This window comes from Plecotus auritus (assembly GCF_963455305.1).
Source record: "Plecotus auritus genome assembly, chromosome: 9".
Classification (NCBI taxonomy): domain Eukaryota; kingdom Metazoa; phylum Chordata; class Mammalia; order Chiroptera; family Vespertilionidae; genus Plecotus; species Plecotus auritus.
The window spans coordinates 148,668,183-148,686,603 of NC_137783.1; the positions used below are offsets into that span (position 1 = coordinate 148,668,183).

An 18,421-nucleotide genomic window follows, 5' to 3' on the forward strand; every position below is an offset into this window, starting at 1 on the left:
TGGGGATTGAGCCTGCAACTGGGCATGTGCCCCAACCAGAATCCAACCATGACCTCCTGGTTCATAGGTCAAAGCTCAACCACTGAGCCACACCAGCGGGGAGCTGACTCAGCTCTTAACAAAAGTTCAGAGAGAAATAAGGAGGAAATGGTTTGTGATTTGTGTTTTTCTAAGGCTAATAGGTGCTGGAGAAGAAAGGATGAAAAGTAAACAAGGGAAGGAGAAAACACAACTACAGGAATGTCAGGTGGGAAAGATTAAGAAGCTCCCTGAGCCTGGCTGGCGTGGCTCAGTGGTTGAGCATCAACCTATGAACCAGGAGGTCACGGTTCGATTCCCGGTCAGGGCACATGCCTGGGTTGCGTGCGGCTTGATCCCCAGTGTGGAATGTGCAGGGCAGCCGATCAACACTTCTCTCTCATCATTGGTGTTTCTCTTTCCCTCCTCCTTCCTCTCTGAAATTAATAAAATTTTAAAAAAGCAGCAGCTCCCCGAGTTCTGAGGCCAGTTTTAAAAACCAAGGTAAAAAGAAGGACCTATGTAATACTTTCAATAAAAAGAAAAAATATATACATATGTAAAATTCAAGGTCAGAGGAAGAGGCATTTATGCAAGGCCCCGCCCCTATACCTTCCAGCCAGCAGCCCCTTCCCCCAGGGGAAGGCCGGATCTCCTCCTCACAAGGTAGCTGCTTCCAATGGAGACAGTCCGGAAACTGCCCAGCCAATCATGGCCTCGGCCTCCCCTTCGTCTTGCTCTTGAGCACCAACTCCTGGTGCATTGGAAGGCTGGGCGCCAGGCTGATTCTCTGTATCTGGATGTGGTGGATGGGAGTTACACTGATAATTTGTGCCGTTATTCAGTGTCTGCTAAGTTAATGTTCAAGAAAAAAATATTAATTAGTAAAATGTTATTATTTTATGTTAACGATTACTCATTTATTTCAGCATTTCTCTATCGAAATAAACCTACATTTCTATGAAAACTGAAGCTTTTGTTTTTTTTGCGGCCCACATAAACTTAAACCTTGTTTATTTGGCCATAAGCCTTTGGGTTTGACAGGCTTGGCCAACCAGCTCTGTTCTTGCCATCTTCGTGCCCTTCCTTGCACATAAGACACGCAACACCAAACACAGCCCCAAAGAAAACTCCGATGCTCTTTCATCAGCATTAGGAGGGGGAAATAAGACACGGTTACCTCAGGTGGGACGAAGATGCCAACCAAATCCAACCCATATGGGACAGCATGTGCCACCCTGGAGCAAGTCCTGGTGTTGCTGGCAAAGCTCTCTACCAGGTAAGATAAGAGTGTGTCCATCCACTGGGAGTCCCCGAAGTCCCGTGCCACATTAAGTAAGCAACCTTGAGACAAGCTAAAGGAGCCCCGATCCGGAGGGGAACACATGAGACAGTCTCCTGGAAGAGGAGCCACAGCAGAGGTTCCTGCGGGAGGAGACGCACAAAGGCCGAGGGCACCCGCAGCCTGTCCCAGACGCACCACCGATTCCACTGCCCCTTGGTGCTAGGTCTGCTCAGTAAAGCTCGCAAGGAGCCGCTACACCACTTACAATGGGAAGTAAACAAAAAAAGGAGGCATTGGATGTTTGATTCTTTTATTTCCATATGCAATGTAATGTTTAGGCACGTTGCTTGGGAGGCTATTTCTAAAAAAATTGTTGGCCATTTCTCAGAATATCCTTTTGGTTTTAAATACTGGTCAGGAAAACAAACAATGTAAAAATAGGTGAATAATTTTCTATTACAGAAATGAAAAACTGATTTGCATCTAAAATCGCAAGAGGTGAAGTCATTTAACCCTTTCACCAGACGGTATGCAATATACAACATATTGCTTCAGCTGTTTGAAGGCTGTGATGTATTTTTATATTGACATAGAAAATTATAAATTACATTGAATTAGTATCCATAATCACTATATATATATACATAGACCAGCTCTAAAAAAAATAGACTGGTTGAGAATTTACGAGTGAAAACCTCACAGGGCACAGGAAACAATTAACATGCTGAGGTGCCACAGTCCGATTTCTAGGTTTAAACACTAGCCAGTAAAATGAACGCACTCTAATTCCATTAGCAGCACGAGCATTTTTCAATGGACTTGCCTAATATGATCTTGGTATGTTAAATACGCAGACTGCTCGGAAATGTTCAATGGTGATGCCTGTTAACGGGAAATTTTGGTGAATGGGTTAAAAGGCAGATGAACTACCAAAACAAAACAAAAAACAAAAACGAAAAACAAAGAAAACCAAACCACAAGCCATGTACACTCCAAAAATTCTAGTGTTTCACCTGCAGGAATAATCATTTCAAGCAAACAAGACTTTAACAGAACATATGGCTTTACAATAACATCAATTCATCAACTAAGTTGTAGCAATAAATACTCATCTCTACCCATAGACTTACATTTTTGATCCATTTTAAACAATACAGAAAAAACAGTTACCAATCAAAAACTGGTTATAAAAAGAACACCAAGTATTTCTTATTCAAAATCACTTTTGTGAGTTAAGAACAACCAAAATAACACTCAGAGGGCGTTCCAATCCCACTACTTACTCCTTGCCGACCTGGAAGAAAATGAATTCAGAATTTTTTGTACAAGGTGAAAAATGTATGAAAACTGCCTAATACTTTGGTCACACTAATAATTGTCAAATAGTTATGTTTCAAATACAATAGCTCTGTGTTCACTTTTATAAAACTATTCTTACAGCCATTTTAACTATAGTATTACTACTATTATTACATGGGTGGCAAGATCTTATTTCACAGGCTACCCATTGTTTAGAACAATACAATATAAACATACGCAAAAATTCTTGGTATTTGTCATGTGCAATATTTGTACACGTCCGGATTTCTCTGTACAATGTCTTAGCATCTCGAGTAGAAAGGTTGCTGGTCCTGATCCCCTGCAGAGTGAGGCAGCAGGGGCGCGTGGCGGCCCAACTGAAGCCCCGGAGCCCTGAATGGTGGCGGCCTGCAGTCCTCAGTCAGCAGCACAGAGGTCACTCATCATACGGGGCCGTTCACGGATGTGTCGCCTGGCACGCTTGGCTGGTCAGTCCTATGCAGTAAGACAGATATCTGAGGCATTAGGCAGAATGTGAGACGGAGTTAGCTTCATTAGCTCTCCAGGGTGGAGGTGTATTTTAATTTCGTCTGTGCCGTGCCTAGTCCTAAGCCTGGCACTTGGTTGTTGTGTATGAAATGCTTCATAAATGAATTTATCTAAAGCTCCAGAAACTCTAACTGCAGAGCATCTAAGCTTCCTCTGAGCTCGGTTAGCCAGCACTGGCCAGGGCAGCAGCCACGCAGGCTCCCGGAGAGCACCCCGCTCAGCGCTTAGGAGCGTAGGCACAGGCCAGGTCCGTGGTTTGAACTGCTGCTCCCAGAGCCTTCGGGGCCATTTGCTCACCCCTCCTTCACTACAGTCTTTTCTCTCTTCCATGTATGAAATCCACATAACATTTCACTTGAAAAACAGGATTCTGCTACTGAGGAAAAAAGGAAAAGCTTGTCAACTGGACCAACTGTTGCAAACAAAGGTATGCACTGCAGCGCCCTGGCCGGGGCACATACACGAGGCAACCAATGAATGCATGAATAAGTGGAACAACAAATCCCCGTTTCTTCCTCTCAAACCAACAGGAAAAGGTGTGCACTGTAACAAATGTTCCCACACAGCAATGTGAGGTTACCGTGGGGAGGGAAGGGGTGGCACCATCTGGACAAGGTGCTGACAGAATCAGAACGTCTGCCTGCCTTCCTGCCAAAACGACAACCGGAACATGTCAGATCTCTGGAGGATGGTACCCAAATCTTATGGAGTTGGGCAAGAGGATGCTTGGAGGCCAAACTGGGAAGCACACAAGTACTTTTGAACAAGCATGGACATTCACTAACAGAATGCTTTCAGATACCTGCTAACCATAACAGAGTCAAGAAGTCAGCTCAGTAAAGACACACATTGTAGGGCCTCTACAGTCTACCTCCAGCTGACCTTTGCTTCATTTGCTGAATGTCTCACTATATATTTGCTGATGTCTCACTGTATCAGAAATAGGAACCTAGTGTTCTTGAACAAGACATAGCCGGGCACATTACCCACCCCTCCCCCTGTTTCATCATTTTTTTTAAAAAAATTCATTTCAGAAGGGAGAGAGAGAAACATCAATGAGGAGAGAGAATCACCGATCAGCTGCCTCCTGCACGCCCCCCACTGGGGATCGAGCTGCAACCCGGCATGTGCCCTTGACCGGAATTGAACCTGGGACCTTTCAGTCTGCAGGCCGACACTATCCACTGAGCCAAACCTGCTAGGGCCCCTTTCACATTTACAAGCTGTATGATCTTAGTTAATTTCTTACCCTCTCAGTTTAGTTTTCTCCCCCTGTAAGAGCAGGACAATAATCCCCAGCCAGGCGTTCATGAGTATACAATGTGTGCCAAGTGCTTAGCATACTGGCGGGCACAGGTATCGGACATGCTTGGTCAACAGTAGTGAAAAATGAATTCTGTGGTGCTGCAAATCTTTGCGAGCAATAGGGCACATCCATCAATGTTTGGTTGTGACAGGAGCCACAGTGGGGAAGACTACATACGAAAAGTCCCAAGTGGCTCTTTATCTTCAACACTGGCATAACTTGCTTTAAGAACACAAATGTGACACATCAGAAAATTTACCCTGTCCCTGCCGTAGCAGCTGCTCAAAATGTCACCTTCTCAGAGGCCTTGCCCGCCAGCCTATCTAAAATGGGATGTCTGTTCCTTTGCCCAGTTCTTTATTCTTTAGCACCTTTTTCTTATGCTTCCCTATATTGTCTGTTTTGTTACTGCTTTCTCCTCAGGCTTGACCAACAGCTGCCACGCTGAGCCATATACTGAAGGAAGGACGAGAGGACAAATGCCCATATGGACACAGTGATGCTGGCTTCTCCACTGGTTTGCCCCACATTTCCTCCACCACCTCTGCCTTGCAGATTTGAGACGGGCTCTTCATACCAGAGGGTTCTCAGAAGGGAGGAGCAAGCGGGTTTCCCAGTGAATAATTCTGCACTCAGAGAGCCAAGGAAACGTACCCACAGCCTCCTGTACCTCTCTCTCCTGTCAGAGAGGCCAAAGCCAGACTCCTGAAGCAACTATCCAATTGGGACAGACGTGGATTATTACCTTCTAGACACGTCTCAAAATCAAGACAATTTTAAGTAGAAACCAGAGAGAAGACAAATGATTAGGAATCAGACCTACAAAGGGCCTTTATCAAAAACATACATTAAAAACCCAGGCAAAAGGTGACTTGCTCTCACCCTTAGCAGCACAGCTGGGGCTGGATCCTCCAAAGCTGGAGTGTCAACTGCCTCTTCCTCCAAAGCCTTCACTAGACCAACATGCCCAAACAGTTCTCATAATTTGTTTTATAAGCAAAAAACATATATTTAAAAAATCACATTCATTCTGGCTGTAATTCCCATGAGAGAAACAAAGGCAGTTTGCTACTGTAGAGCAAGCATGTCAAACCGGCTGCAGAGGATTGCTGACCAGTGGACCGAGAGTGCCCCCTGCTGGCCCTACTGGCGATGTTACCTCTAAAATGATTAGACGTGGGAGGGGGCTGCCGAGGGAGAAAGCACAACTTCTGTGAAATGACTTTAAAAGTTATTTTATTCCTTAGGGAAGGAATATTCAGACATATAAGTATTTAATCTAAAGTGCTGAGAAAAGTCCCTGTGGTCCCAGGATCAGTCCTCATCCTGGCGGGAGCTCTGGGGTGTCTAGGCTGCCCCCGATCAGCTGTGAGGCCATGTGGCGGTGGCGGGACTCTGGCCTGGCCGAAGCAAAAGGTGACCAGGAAGAAAATCTGGTAATGGGACTTTCACACTTGAGATAAAATATTTTACAAAAACCAAACCACACATGGACTCATCAGAGAGTGGAGAGTATTTAGCTCCACATATGAAAGGGTCTCCAGGAAAGTTCTCTGAGTGTGTCACATGGGCATGCCCACAGGAAAACGGGCACCAGGAGCCTCTCATGCCTGGCGGCTGCATGACTCCACAGGGCCAAGGAGAACTTGGCTGCCACGGCTAAGGGAACCCAATCCTGGACGGCTCAATCAGTCTCAACTCAGCATCTCATCAAAAACAAACAAACACGAGGGGGGGGGGGATGCCATCATGAGAGACCCTTCCATTTACGGTAATTTCTTTTTTTCTTTTAACAATTTTATTGATTTTTTTACAGAGAGGAAGGGAGAGGGATGGAGAGTTAGAAACATCCATCAGCTGCCTCCCCCACACTCCCCACTGGGGATGTGCCCGCAACCAAGGTACATGCCCTTGACTGGAATCGAACCTGGGACCCCCCAGTCCGCAGGCCGACGCTCTATCCACTGAGCCAAACTGGTTAGGGCCATTTACGGTAATTTCTTAAAGAGCCAACAATGTTACTGAATCTCCAAAAACGGTCAGCTTTCAACTTCTGGGGTAAGGAGATACTATTTCTAAGTTCTGAGATCAATCACCCTAATTCCATAAGGACTGAGAAAACTGCTGAGTTAAGTCACTGACTGTTCGAGGACAATTGTGATGGTTCCCCCTGCCCTCTGGTGCCAACTTTCCTCCCAGCGCCCAGGAGCCAACAGCCAAAGCCAGAGCAGGGCCTGGGCAGACCTGAGAAAGCGGATGGTTACCTCTGCTCAGGACTACTGCTGGGGGGCCGGGGGGCTGCAGACTTCGCCTCAGCCGGCTCAGGGCTCTCCTCCACATGTTTGCAAGCAGCATCTTGAGAGGTAGTCAGTTTTCCTTCCTCGCTGCGGTAAAGAGGATGAGAGGCAGCATTAGAGCCTGCAGCACCAGCGCCGAGTGGAGGATGAGGGATCATGCAATGGCTCTGGGGTCATGACTGCCATGGAGTCACAAGCCCTGGGCTGATCATGCTCAGGTGAGGGACACGGGGGCACAGACAGTGACTAGGAAACCACAGGAGGAGAGGATCACGCAGGAGGGATCTGAAAGGGACGATGTGATGTAGCTGGCGTTGATAAAGAACGGCCCCTGTGGCTTACATACCGGTAGGATTTCAACACTCTGACGCCAAGTGTGCAAAACAGAAAAGAAATGTACAAGAGTTTCAGAACACTCCTATAATGAGGGGTGGGGCTAATATATCCACGACTGCACATAAGCAAATCTGCAGACTCGGTGAAGGTGTCAAATGAACCTGTTTGAAGGAATGAGTCTTTAGTTAAGCATTTTGCTTTTGGTTTGAGCCCACCATTCAAACCGTCAGTAGGACAGACCCCCCATCAGCTTGCTGGCTGAGGTCACGGGAGCAGGTTCTAGGGCGCCTGACCTTCTCGAGTTGTCCTCCAACCACGAGTGAGAAGTACAAACACCCTCAAGGAAGAGAGCCAAGAACTGCGGCCAGAAGAGGCAGAAATGGGCTGGAGAGGGGTCAGAGGGCTTGGGGAAGCGGAACACAAAAGGGTTATTTTTCCCCTCAGATGGCTCTTGGTGAAGAAAGACAAATAGCAAATGCTTTCAACTGTTTGTGAGCAAAAATTTCAGACCTTTGCCTATTCTGTCTGAATTTCCATTCTGACACAATCAAGATGCCACTAACCTGAACTAAAGGGCAGTTGGAGGTCCCCTTTGAAAAGCCTAATTTTAGGATGATTTCTGGGGTGGCTTTCAGATGGGTAGGTCAATTGATGAGGAGGAAAATGAACTGAAGTCTACAGATTTGTTGACTATCTGAGTTGCCTGGTTCATTACTCCTTCATCCCCACTCCCCACTCCCTGACCACCAAAGCAGCTACCCTGAGTTGTCTACACAGTTGTTCCTTTGGAAAATAATGGAGTAATTATTAAATAATAATGCTAGAATATACTCTTTCATGTACTCATAACTACCACCTACTTTTGCCCCTCCCTGCATTTCATTCCTGTAAAATGCAGTCAATGCAGATGTGTACTCTGAGTCATACAACCGGCACTGAATCGTACACCGGTGTATCATCTGTGAGGAGCACACTTTGGAAGGTCCATCTGTCCCTGCTGACAGTCCCCCCAAGGTGTGCACCTCTAGTTCTACCTGCTTCTCGCAGCAACCAGTGCTGAACTGCCCTCCATCTCCACATCTCTGTGTACAACAGGGCAACGCACGCCACTGTACAGAGCCACAGGGGACAGCCCGGCATTTCTCAGCAGTGGAAAGGCGGTCACCCTTCCATCTACAAGGAAGCCCAGTCTGCATCCCACAAGCAGGACGGCGGGGCTGCTGTAGCCCAGAGCCCGCCAGCACTCAGCACTGCCTACACATTCCTGCGAGGCTCTGAGAGGTGTCAGATGGCAGCTGCTTCTTGAGCATCTTTCCTTAAATTTTTTTTTTTTTAGCCCTTTTAGATTTCCTTGTTTATAAACTGCCTACTGATATCTTTTGTCCCTTTTCTGATTGGGGTTTTCTATCTTTTCCTTACTGGTTTATAGGAATTAAATAGAAAATGCTAAGTTTCTGGTTGATTTAGATACTGTAACCTTTACCCCCCCCTCGATTTGCCATCTGCCTCTTGACTTAATTAGTCTACAGTACTTTATCAGCCAGAAATTCTTTTTTAAGAAATACTACTTTTATTGATTTCAGAGAGGAAGGGAGAGGGAGAGATAGAAACATCAATGATGAGAATCACTGCTTGGCTGTCTCCTGCACACCCCTATTGGGGACTGAGCACGCAACCCAAGCATGTGCCCTTGACTGGAATTGAACCCGGGACCCTTCAGTCCGCAGGCTGACGCTCTATCCACTAAGCCAAACCGGCTAGGGTGAGCCAGAAATTCTTCACGCTGATGCAGTCCAAGTCTATCCTTTGCATTATGGTTTATACTTCTGAACGTTTTTGTTCGGTTTTTAAAAAGGAAGTCTTATTTTGCTGCAGGCCAGAAAGATACACTGCATTTTCTTCTAACCACCATGAGACTTTGGCCACATCACGTAACTCCAATCTCATTTTTCTCCCCCGAAGAGTGGGAGGACACCCACTCTCATTGAACTTCGCAGGTTCCTGAGGGAAATCAATGAACGGTTAAAGCACTACACGCACGAGGGCGCATATCTCCCACACTAATCTTCAACCCACCAGGAACTGCCTTTGAATGGAGGGCAGGGAGGCTCTGATTTCATGGTCGCCCCCACTAAGCCATCCCTGTGGTTACTGGGCTCTCTCCCCCATCACATTGGCCTCTCACCTATTTGCGTGCTAACATCACAATTTTAATTGCTGTGACTTTTGCAGCATGACCTGCCAGGGCAAGTATCTTTATTTCATCTTCCTTATTATGGTTCTCTCAGCCATTTGGCAACCTTTATTATTCCACAGATATTTCAGAGTATGTTTATCAAGTGCTTTTTAAAATACAACTGAAATTTTTACGATGTCGTAATATCCTCACATTCCTGAGATACATCCTTGGTCATGACTTAAAACATTGCTGGATTTGGTGTGCTAGCTTCCAAGTTTTGCGCATATATGCCCACACATTAGCCTACAATTCATTTTCCTTTTTCATGCTGTTCTGTAGTGGCCTCACAATGAGTTGGGAGCATCCTCTCTTGTGAGGTGAAATGCTCTGTACAATATGGAGACCAAAGTTCTAAACATTGACTTAAGTGTGGTCTACAAGTTTATAGAAGTTTTTTTTAAAGCTATCATTTTGCTACTGAATTCTAAAGCCTGCATGATGTCTGAAGAAAATGATCAGTATGATACTGAACCTTTGTGATGGGTTGTATACAAGTCAATTCCTACTATGACTAAAGATTCGCCAATTTCTTATACTCATGTATTTTGAATCTGCTAGACCAGTGGTCACCAAACTCATTAGTCAACAGAGCCAAATATCAACAGTACAACAATTGAAATTTCTTTTGAGAGCCAAATTTTTTAAACTTAAACTTCTTCTAACGCCATTTCTTCAAAATAGACTCCCCAGGCCGTGGTATTTTGTGGAAGAGCCACACTCAAGGGGCCAAAGAGCCACATGCGGCTCATGAGCCGCAGTTTGCCGACCGCAGTGCTAGACTGAAACTACAGTCTTCTAAATACTAACAGAAGGGGGCGGGGCACTTGGGGACTCAAACTTTTCATCTCTTCATTAAGATTTATAGAGTAAGTTAACAGAGACATTAGAAAGTTGTCAGGCTGATGTCTGAACCCACATTTGAACCAAATTAAAGACATTAATATTTGAAGTTTCTCCTCCATCATCCTCCCAACAACCTGAAGCTGCCAGTACGATCTCGCCCCTGGTTACCTTTTGAAGACTGCAGTTTCTGTCTTGGCATCTACAGTGAGGCTGAGAGTTTCCTTCATGCCGCCATTCATCACTGTCTCAGTTACCTTGTCTGTACTTTCTGCATCCTCCTCTCCATCAGAGCTGGCTTCCATGGCCACACTACCTGTCACTGAAAAAAAAAACCACACACACACAGCTGATGGTCATCCACACCAAAACCAAACAAGAACTGTCACCCCCCTCTTCTGTGCAGACCCATCCACCCAATGTGACATTCTCCTGCTTCAAGAGAGAGATGGTTTGCCTGTTGTTGCCTTGGACAATTCTTGATGGGCACAGGCTTAACAATGCCCAATGGAGACGTTCCAAGGGTTTGCTGCAGCACAGGACCAGTGAGTACCCTGTCTTATGAGCTCACACACCCAGCTTTCCCCAGCAGATGCTGCTGTTCCTAATGTTCTACAGCCTACAGTACAGGGCAGGAGGCAGCGAAGGAGTCTAGTCCCCCCGCTGCCATCCACAGTGCACACAGTGTATCCACTGCCCTGTCCTCACTCACCTCTTTCTTTCAGTTATCCCACTTGGGTCCCATTCTTTTTTTCCAAGTTACTTACTTGTGGTTCCTTGTGGATGATTTATTTCTTATATCATAAGGAGCCATCTGGTCTAGTGCTTGTGAGCCTGGGCTCTGAAGTCAGATTTCCTGAACTCAAAAGCCACTTAGCAGCTGCATAACCCTGGGGCAAGGCACCTAACAGGTACCTGAATTTTCTGAACCACAAAACAGGATAACTGATCTCACCCATAGAATTGTTGAGAGATAAAGTGAGGTCATCTATACAAAATGTTTAATAGACTGACAAATAATAGCATTATTAGTACTGGTTTTATTACTTTTCTCTGCCCCCTGGTTCCTGTGCCCTGTTACTGTATCCTCCTTTCTCTAAGAACTTACTTCTTCTTCTAATATTTATTTGATTTATTTAATCTTTATTGTTGAGAGTATTACAGATGTCCCCCATTTTCCTCTATCCAGCTCTTGCCTCATAGGACTTACTTCTTTGTTCCCTCCACATACCACCAATTTTCCCTCACATCCATTCACTAACCGCCTCTCTTTCCCCCACCTCCCAAAATCCTTTTCTTCAGGTTGAAAACAGTTCAGGGCCCATGCAAGAAACAACGTGTGTATTTTGAGTAACAAGAAAACTCATTGGATCCCCTTGACCATTCTGTCTGCTCATAAGGTGAGAAGAAAATGGGCCCACAGCCTGACCACACCAGATACATACACAAGCTCCAGCAAAGTACCCAAGGGACAAAAGAACAGGGTACAGGCTGGGCTTGGATCGCACGTTAACTCTGGCTGTTTCCCCGGGTACTAGAGGCTAAGACCTGTTTCCTTTCTGCACACCGATGGGCTGAGTGACTGACAACTCAACATGCTGTGGTTCTAAAGGGAGCACCCCATTTCCTTTCGCCAGTTCCCTGGTGAACATGAGACCCACCATCTCATTTTCCTGGCTACTTTGAGCTCTTGAGCCCAAGAACAGAGAGTCAAGTCTGGTTTTATTATAAACCTACTATGGGATAAAGTCACCTTTTCAAATCTAGAACACTAAGCGTACGTTAAAGCGTGAACAGCCAAGGAATGACAGCCCGCGGGATGTGCACCCAGGCTCTCCGCACCCACCTTCTGGCTGCACGGCCAGCGCAGCGACACTGGGAGTCAGAGGGTCCATTGGTTCAGTGCTGGTTTCCATTTCCACTGGAGAATTACTCCTTAAAGACTCCTTTGTACTTTGAGAAAAGAGAAAATGCACATGTTAGCAGTGGGTAATAGCCTTCTGTTACCATTATTCACAAAAATCCTTTGAAAATCAGTTCCGTCCTGCTGGAAAGGCATCAGCAGTTGGTTACAGACCCAGGGATACAAGGATCTACACACAGGCAGCAAGCATGTGCAAATCCAGCAAGGCAGTAAGTAACACAGGAACTTCTCTCTCCAAGGTTCCTAGGGGCCCCAGCTTCTGCCCTCACCACCATCACCAGCTCCCAGGGCCGGGGCAGCAATGGTGCACACTGCACAGCAGCAACAGCATCTCTGTGTCTGTTCTACAAAAACCCTGACTTATGTAGGGGCGAACTGCCCGGAGGGCCCCGCCCTCTTAGGATACTGACTGAGAAAACACGAGCTGTGCACAAGGGAAAGGGAAGTGAGGTGCTTCAACAATATCTATCATCCAGTAAGGAAGACAGAGAAAAGCAGGAGGTGGAAACTTGACTGTTCTGGACTGGAGTGAGGTTGGTAAAATAATTCATATTTTGGAGACATTTTCCACCAATTTTACTTTATTGCTGAATAGTAGCTTACTTACCACAAATTAGAGTTGGATAAAGCAACATGGGTTTTAGCCTACTCTTTCATTTGTCTAAGATGGTAGCTGCTCACTCACCTTTTCAGTAGACAAAATAAAACAATGTTCTGCAAATCAAACTGATCCTAACAAGACACGAATTCCATGGTAAATACTCAAATGCTGACAATATTGTTCAGGAAAATTACGAAATGACAGGTTGCTGTCATCAAGAATACAAATAACCCTGGCTGGTTATTGGCTCAGTGGTGGAGCATCGATTCATGCACCAAGAGGTCACTGGTTCAATTCCCAGTCAGGGCACACGCCTGGGTTTCAGGCTTGATCACCAGTAGGAGATGTGGAGGAGGCAGACAATCAATGTTTCTCTCCCTCTCCCCTTCCTCTCTCTAAAACTACTAAAAAACATATGTATATATATTTTAAAGAGAGAATACAAGTAAAACTGACAGCATACCTGTTACACCCCTTAATTTACAGCACTAGCTGAGCTACAAGTGAGATACAAGTCCATGTTATTACTAAATTCAAGACACATTTTGCATTGTTCTATCATGTTCCACAGAGAGGGGCCTCTCAGTTCCTTGGCTTCCCCTCATTCCTCTCACCTCAGTCCTGTCCTGACAGCTTGGATGGGGACAGAGCAGGCCTGGGAGATGCAATTTTCATCAGCACCCTGCCCACTCACTCCCTGGGGCCAGGTCTTCCCAGGCTGCTGGTGCAGGATCTACTCCCTCCCTTCTTCCCCCTGCTTGCTCTGGTGAAAGGAAGGAGGGTGGTGACTGTTGTTCTGGCAACTCAGAGCTGTGGCAGTATCTCCCCGTGTTGATTTTCAGTCTTGTTTAAAGCACCATATCCAACTGGAATGGTGTGTGGTGCTTACGGCAAAGCACATAATCCCCGTTCTCGTATGGGAAAGTGTGGGGAGTTGGACCCATGCTCACCTCAGGGAAGATGTGAACTCTGAGAAAGAGGCCCAGCCTGTCTCTTTAGCTGGCATCGGCTCCTCTGTGCTCCAGACGTCAGAGCCCACAGAGTCTAAGGGAGCACCGTGGGTTGTCTCCATGGGGACATCAAAGTTGGCTGACCAGTTGGGTGCTAAAGAGGGGAGGAATTTCATCTTGAGAACACTTCAGTAGTTTAATATAACACAAGGTATTTTACAGAAACAGATTGGCAATGATTAAAAGAAGATGGGAGTTGTGGGGGAAGGCATCCCCTTTTCCCAGTCACTGGGTAGGAGGGCAGGGCACCACCATCTGGAGGGTACTGGCACAGCATCCATCTTCCTACAAACTGCAGTGCCTTCTGAGCCTTAGCAATTCCCACTGAGATTTTTTTCCCCAGTAGAAATATCACACAAAGATGAAAAGCTACACATGAAAGAATATGCTAATTTAACGTTTAGTTTTCACAAATGCACCAAGGTCATAGTAACATTGTTAGGAAGATGGGGGAAAGGAAGCTACTCCCTATAAAATCTTTGTAACTTTTCTGTAAATCTAATATAATTCCAAAATAAAAGTTTATTAAAAATAAAGAATATGTTGGCTATTCATTCAACTGCAGTAAATTGGAAACAACCTTAATGCTAATGCTTCCTAATCCGCATCCGGCCCCATGCCTCACTGTTAAGGGAGTAAGGGCCCCGCTGCAGTCTCCTGGAGTTAGTCTCCTGGAGCTGGCGCGGACACCAGGAAGGATTCCTGGAACACAATAAGCAACGTAGTTGGTCCCTCCTCTCTCATCCTAATCTCAGAAATGGTTTCTTCCATATGCTAATGAGCTGACTGGTGGCTGGATGCCAAGAAAACCAACTTTGTAAGAGGGAGGAGGGCTGGAAGTTGAGCTACTCATTAATGGCCATGATTTAATCAGTTACTTCATGGAGCCCCTATAAAAACCCAGGTTGTAGGGGTCAGAGCTTCTGTGCTCAGGATCCTTTCAGACTGCTAGTCGTCTCTTCACCTGGCTGCTCATTTGTATACTTTAAAGTATTCTTTGTGATAAATTGGTAACAGTACGTAAAGTGCTCTTCTGAGTTCTGTGAGCTATAACGGAACCCAAAGAGGTCACAGGAACTCCCTATTTACAGCTGGCTGTTGGAAGTACAAAGGCCCCATGTCTCACTGTGACTGGCATCTGATGTGGGAGATCCACCCCAACTCCAGATAGACAGTATCTGAACTGAACTGGAGGACGCCCTGCTGGGGCTGGAGATGTGGTCCACGTGGGAAAGCCCACCAGCTGGTGTCAGAAGTGAAGCTGTGAGAGCACAGAGAGAAGCTTTATTTACTTTTAAGTCCTGCAGACATGGGCTGATTTCAGAGGTGGGTGGGGCTGCTGGGATCTGCATGGGCATCCGATTCCTATCTGCGGTGCCTCTCACCATGCCACCTGCCTGCCAACTTTGGATCTGACCTGCAGGTCTGTTTAAATGTCACCTCCTCAGAGATGTGCCCCTTCAGATGACACAAGGCTGATACTTGTGTTTAGTGCACACCATATGCTTTCCCTTCCCAGTGCTTATGCTGAATCCCCAATTCTGTCAGCTGGTGTGGAACCCCTGTTCTCTCTCAGGGCTATTTCCTAGCACACGGGGGACCTCCAGGCTGTAGGGAGGCATGCTCGGCTAGGGAATCTGTTAGGAAGACTATCCTAGAGGCATGAGACTGAAAGTACCCGTGTACAACAGAAATGTTCCAGTTCTAAAGACCTTACTGTGACTTCCGGCAAGTTACTTATCTTCTCCAAGCCTGTGTTACCCCACCTGTTTAATTCCGATAGGGACTACCCACTTACTGAGGTTCAGCTGAGGATTCAGTGAGGGCCTGCACGTCGTAGGTACTGAATTAGGGTCTGTTCCATGGTTCCTGCCCTTAAGTCTGGGTGAGTGTGGCAGGGCTGCACTGATACCAAGAAGGGACGATACCCGAATGCTTGGAAATCTTACCTGAAACTCTTAGAAGTTAACTAATTTTAATAAGCCAGCTAACACAAGTCTTTTTAGCAAGTAGCAGGACATAAATAAGGGAGTTTTAGGGTTACAAGATTCACAAATAAACTCTGAAAAAACCCATTTAAAACTGTTTAAGCTTTAAGGTGTTTCGTCTGGCTCAGTGCATTCATGATTCTACAAATGACAACACCAGCTCATCTTTCCACAGCTGTGGCCTCTCCCCTTCGGCACAAGCACCCAGGGACATAGGGTGCCATGGCCCCTCTACAGACTCACAGGGGTTCCACACCAAGAGAAGAAGCAGTGCCACCATCAGAGGTGTGACCTGCTCCTTCCCGCAGGTCCGGTCAAATGACATGTCTCTCAAGGACTATTTCAACACAGATCGACACATGCGCATGGAAGAATAAGGCGACTCACGCTCACTGAGGTCCACCTCCATCTTGTCCTCTGTGTTGGCGCTACTGGAATCAAACAAGTCTTGTTTTGCCCCGTCTTCTTCTTCGGAGTCTGTGCTTTCCTCACTGTCTGTACTCCCCGAGCTAAGAAAAAAAGGGGCCAAAATAAGTTAGTGCAGCATATCAGCCACCAGAAAATTCTACAGGTCATTCGACAACAGAAAACCACATTGCACTTAACAGAAGCTCATCTGTTTGACATCACTTCATCAAGACTCTGCTCTATGGTTGTGCTGCCTTATCCTTGCCTTAAAGATGTGGCGCATGACCTAGCAGCCGTGCAGAGGTACCTTGTGTGGTGTCAACCTGACTTTTCCTATAGATCAAGGGTGCTGAGCTCCTCCTTCCTGCTGCTTTGCCACCCACATACCTTCTTTTCTGACGTTTTTGCTTGTCTTCAGTGCATTTAAAAACTGGGTTACTGTCTACTTTCTCATGATAGTTCTGAGTGCTTCACAGCCTCTCCTACAAGTCCTTTCTCAGACATGCGACTGCAGTGTTTCCTCCTAGTGTATACTTTGTCCTTTCATTCTCTTAGTAGTGTCCTTCGAAGAGTAGAAGAGTTTAGTTTCGATAAATTTAAACTCACTAAAAAATTTTTCATGTATAGTGTGGTTTATTTTTTGTTTTGTTTTGTGTTTTTTTAAAAATATATATTTTATTGATTTTTTACAGAGAGGAAGGGAGAGGGATAGAGAGCTGGAAACATCAATGAGAGGGAAACATCGATCAGCTGCCTCCTGCACACTCCCCACTGGGGATGTGCCCGCAACCAAGGTACATGCCCTTGACCGGAATCGAACCTGGGACCCTTGAGTCCGCAGGCCGACGCTCTATTCACTGAGCCAAACTGGTTAGGGCTCATGGATAGTGTTTATAGTGTTGTATCTTAGAAATCTTTGCCTAACCCAAGGTCACAAAGGTTTTCCAGTATAATTTTATAGTTGTACACTTAGGTCTATGACCCATTTTGAGTTCTGAAGTATGCACTGAGCTGTTCTTTTGCATACACATGTCCAACTGTTCCAGCATTGTTTGTTCCAAAGTCCACCCTTTCTCCACTGAATTGCCTTAGCACCTCCATCAAAATCAGTTGTCTAAAAATCTATTTATGGGCTCCATTTTGTCCCTCAGTCCAGTCCTCGTCTTAATTATTTGAGACCAGGTCATGTTGGTCTCCAATTTCATCCTGTATGAAAGCTGTTTCGGCTACTCCAGATCCTTTGTATTTTCACGTGAGTTTAAGAATCAACTTGTCAACAGCTACCAAAAAACTTGTTACAGTTTTGTTTGGGATTGCACTGAATCGAGACCAATGTGGGGAAAACAACTCTTAACTATGGTGAGTCTTCCAATTCATAAACATTTATCAGTGATCAAGCCTTGGTTTCTTCCAGCTGTTTTGTAATTTTCAGTGACAGATCTTACACATCTTTGCCAGGTTTATCCCTATGCAGTCAATACTTTGCTGTTACTCTGAATAGTATTGTGTAGTTATTGAGATTCTAATTGTTTGTTGCAGTGTATTGAAATACAATTTTATCGACTTTGTATTGTGCAATCTTGCTAAAGCCACTTAATTGTCCGAGTAGTCTTTTTGTAGATTCCAATAAATTTTCTACATTGAGAGTCATGCTGTCTGTGGATATATTTTTACTTTTTCCTTTCCAACCTAGGTGCCTTTTCTTTTTCCTGACTTACTGCACCGGCTAGAACCTCCAGCACAATATTGAAGAGCAGTGGTGAGAACAGATATACATGTCTTGTTCCGGATCTTGAAGGGAAATCCTTTGGTCTTTTACCATTAAGAATAATGCTAACTGCAGGTTCACTGTTGAAGATTTTAATCAGATTGAAGAAATTCCCTTCTGCCCTAACTGGTTTGGCTCAGTGGATAGAGCGTCAGCCTGCGGACTCAAGGGTCCCAGGTTCGATTCCAGTTAAGGGCATGTACCTTGGTTGCGGGCACATACCCAGTAGGGAGTGTGCAGGAGGCAGTTGGTAGATGTTTTTCTCTCGTCATTGTTTCTAACTAACCCTCTCCCTTCCTCTCTGTAAAAAAATCAATAAGATATATTTAAAAAAAAAAAATTCCCTTCTATCTCCAGTTTGCTGAGAATTCTTAGGAATTCTCATGATTGATTCAGCCACGTTTATTGACTGAATTTCAAATGTTAAACCAAACCAACTCTGTATTCCTGGAATAAACCCTGCTTGGCCCTAATATATTACTGTCACATTTATTTGCTAAAGTTTTAAAAAGGACTTTTTGGCTTTAGCCAGTGTGGCTCAGTTGGTTAGTGT

At 45.5% G+C, this 18,421-nt stretch overlaps 1 protein-coding gene across 15 annotated transcripts in view; it reads right to left on the reverse strand.

Moving 5' to 3' along the window:
* Window positions 1–1,598: 1,598 nt before the first annotated feature.
* Window positions 1,599–18,421, reverse strand: part of PPP6R3 (protein phosphatase 6 regulatory subunit 3) — a gene marked incomplete at its 3' end in the record, with an annotated part of 79,386 nt that continues 62,563 nt past the window's right edge. For 8 of the 15 annotated variants that reach the window (XM_080642667.1, XM_080642668.1, XM_080642666.1 and 5 more), the window contains 7 exons: window positions 16,080–16,201; window positions 13,645–13,798; window positions 12,016–12,122; window positions 10,341–10,491; window positions 7,101–7,118; window positions 6,722–6,841; window positions 1,599–3,097 (listed from right to left, as the gene is read on the reverse strand). In XM_080642667.1, coding sequence (XP_080498793.1) covers window positions 3,046–3,097; window positions 6,722–6,841; window positions 7,101–7,118; window positions 10,341–10,491; window positions 12,016–12,122; window positions 13,645–13,798; window positions 16,080–16,201 — 724 coding nt within the window. Of the gene's footprint in view, window positions 3,098–6,717; window positions 6,842–7,100; window positions 7,119–10,340; window positions 10,492–12,015; window positions 12,123–13,644; window positions 13,799–16,079; window positions 16,202–18,421 lie in introns of those variants that run through there. The other 7 variants (XM_080642672.1, XM_080642670.1, XM_080642661.1 and 4 more) reach the window with 2 other exon arrangements.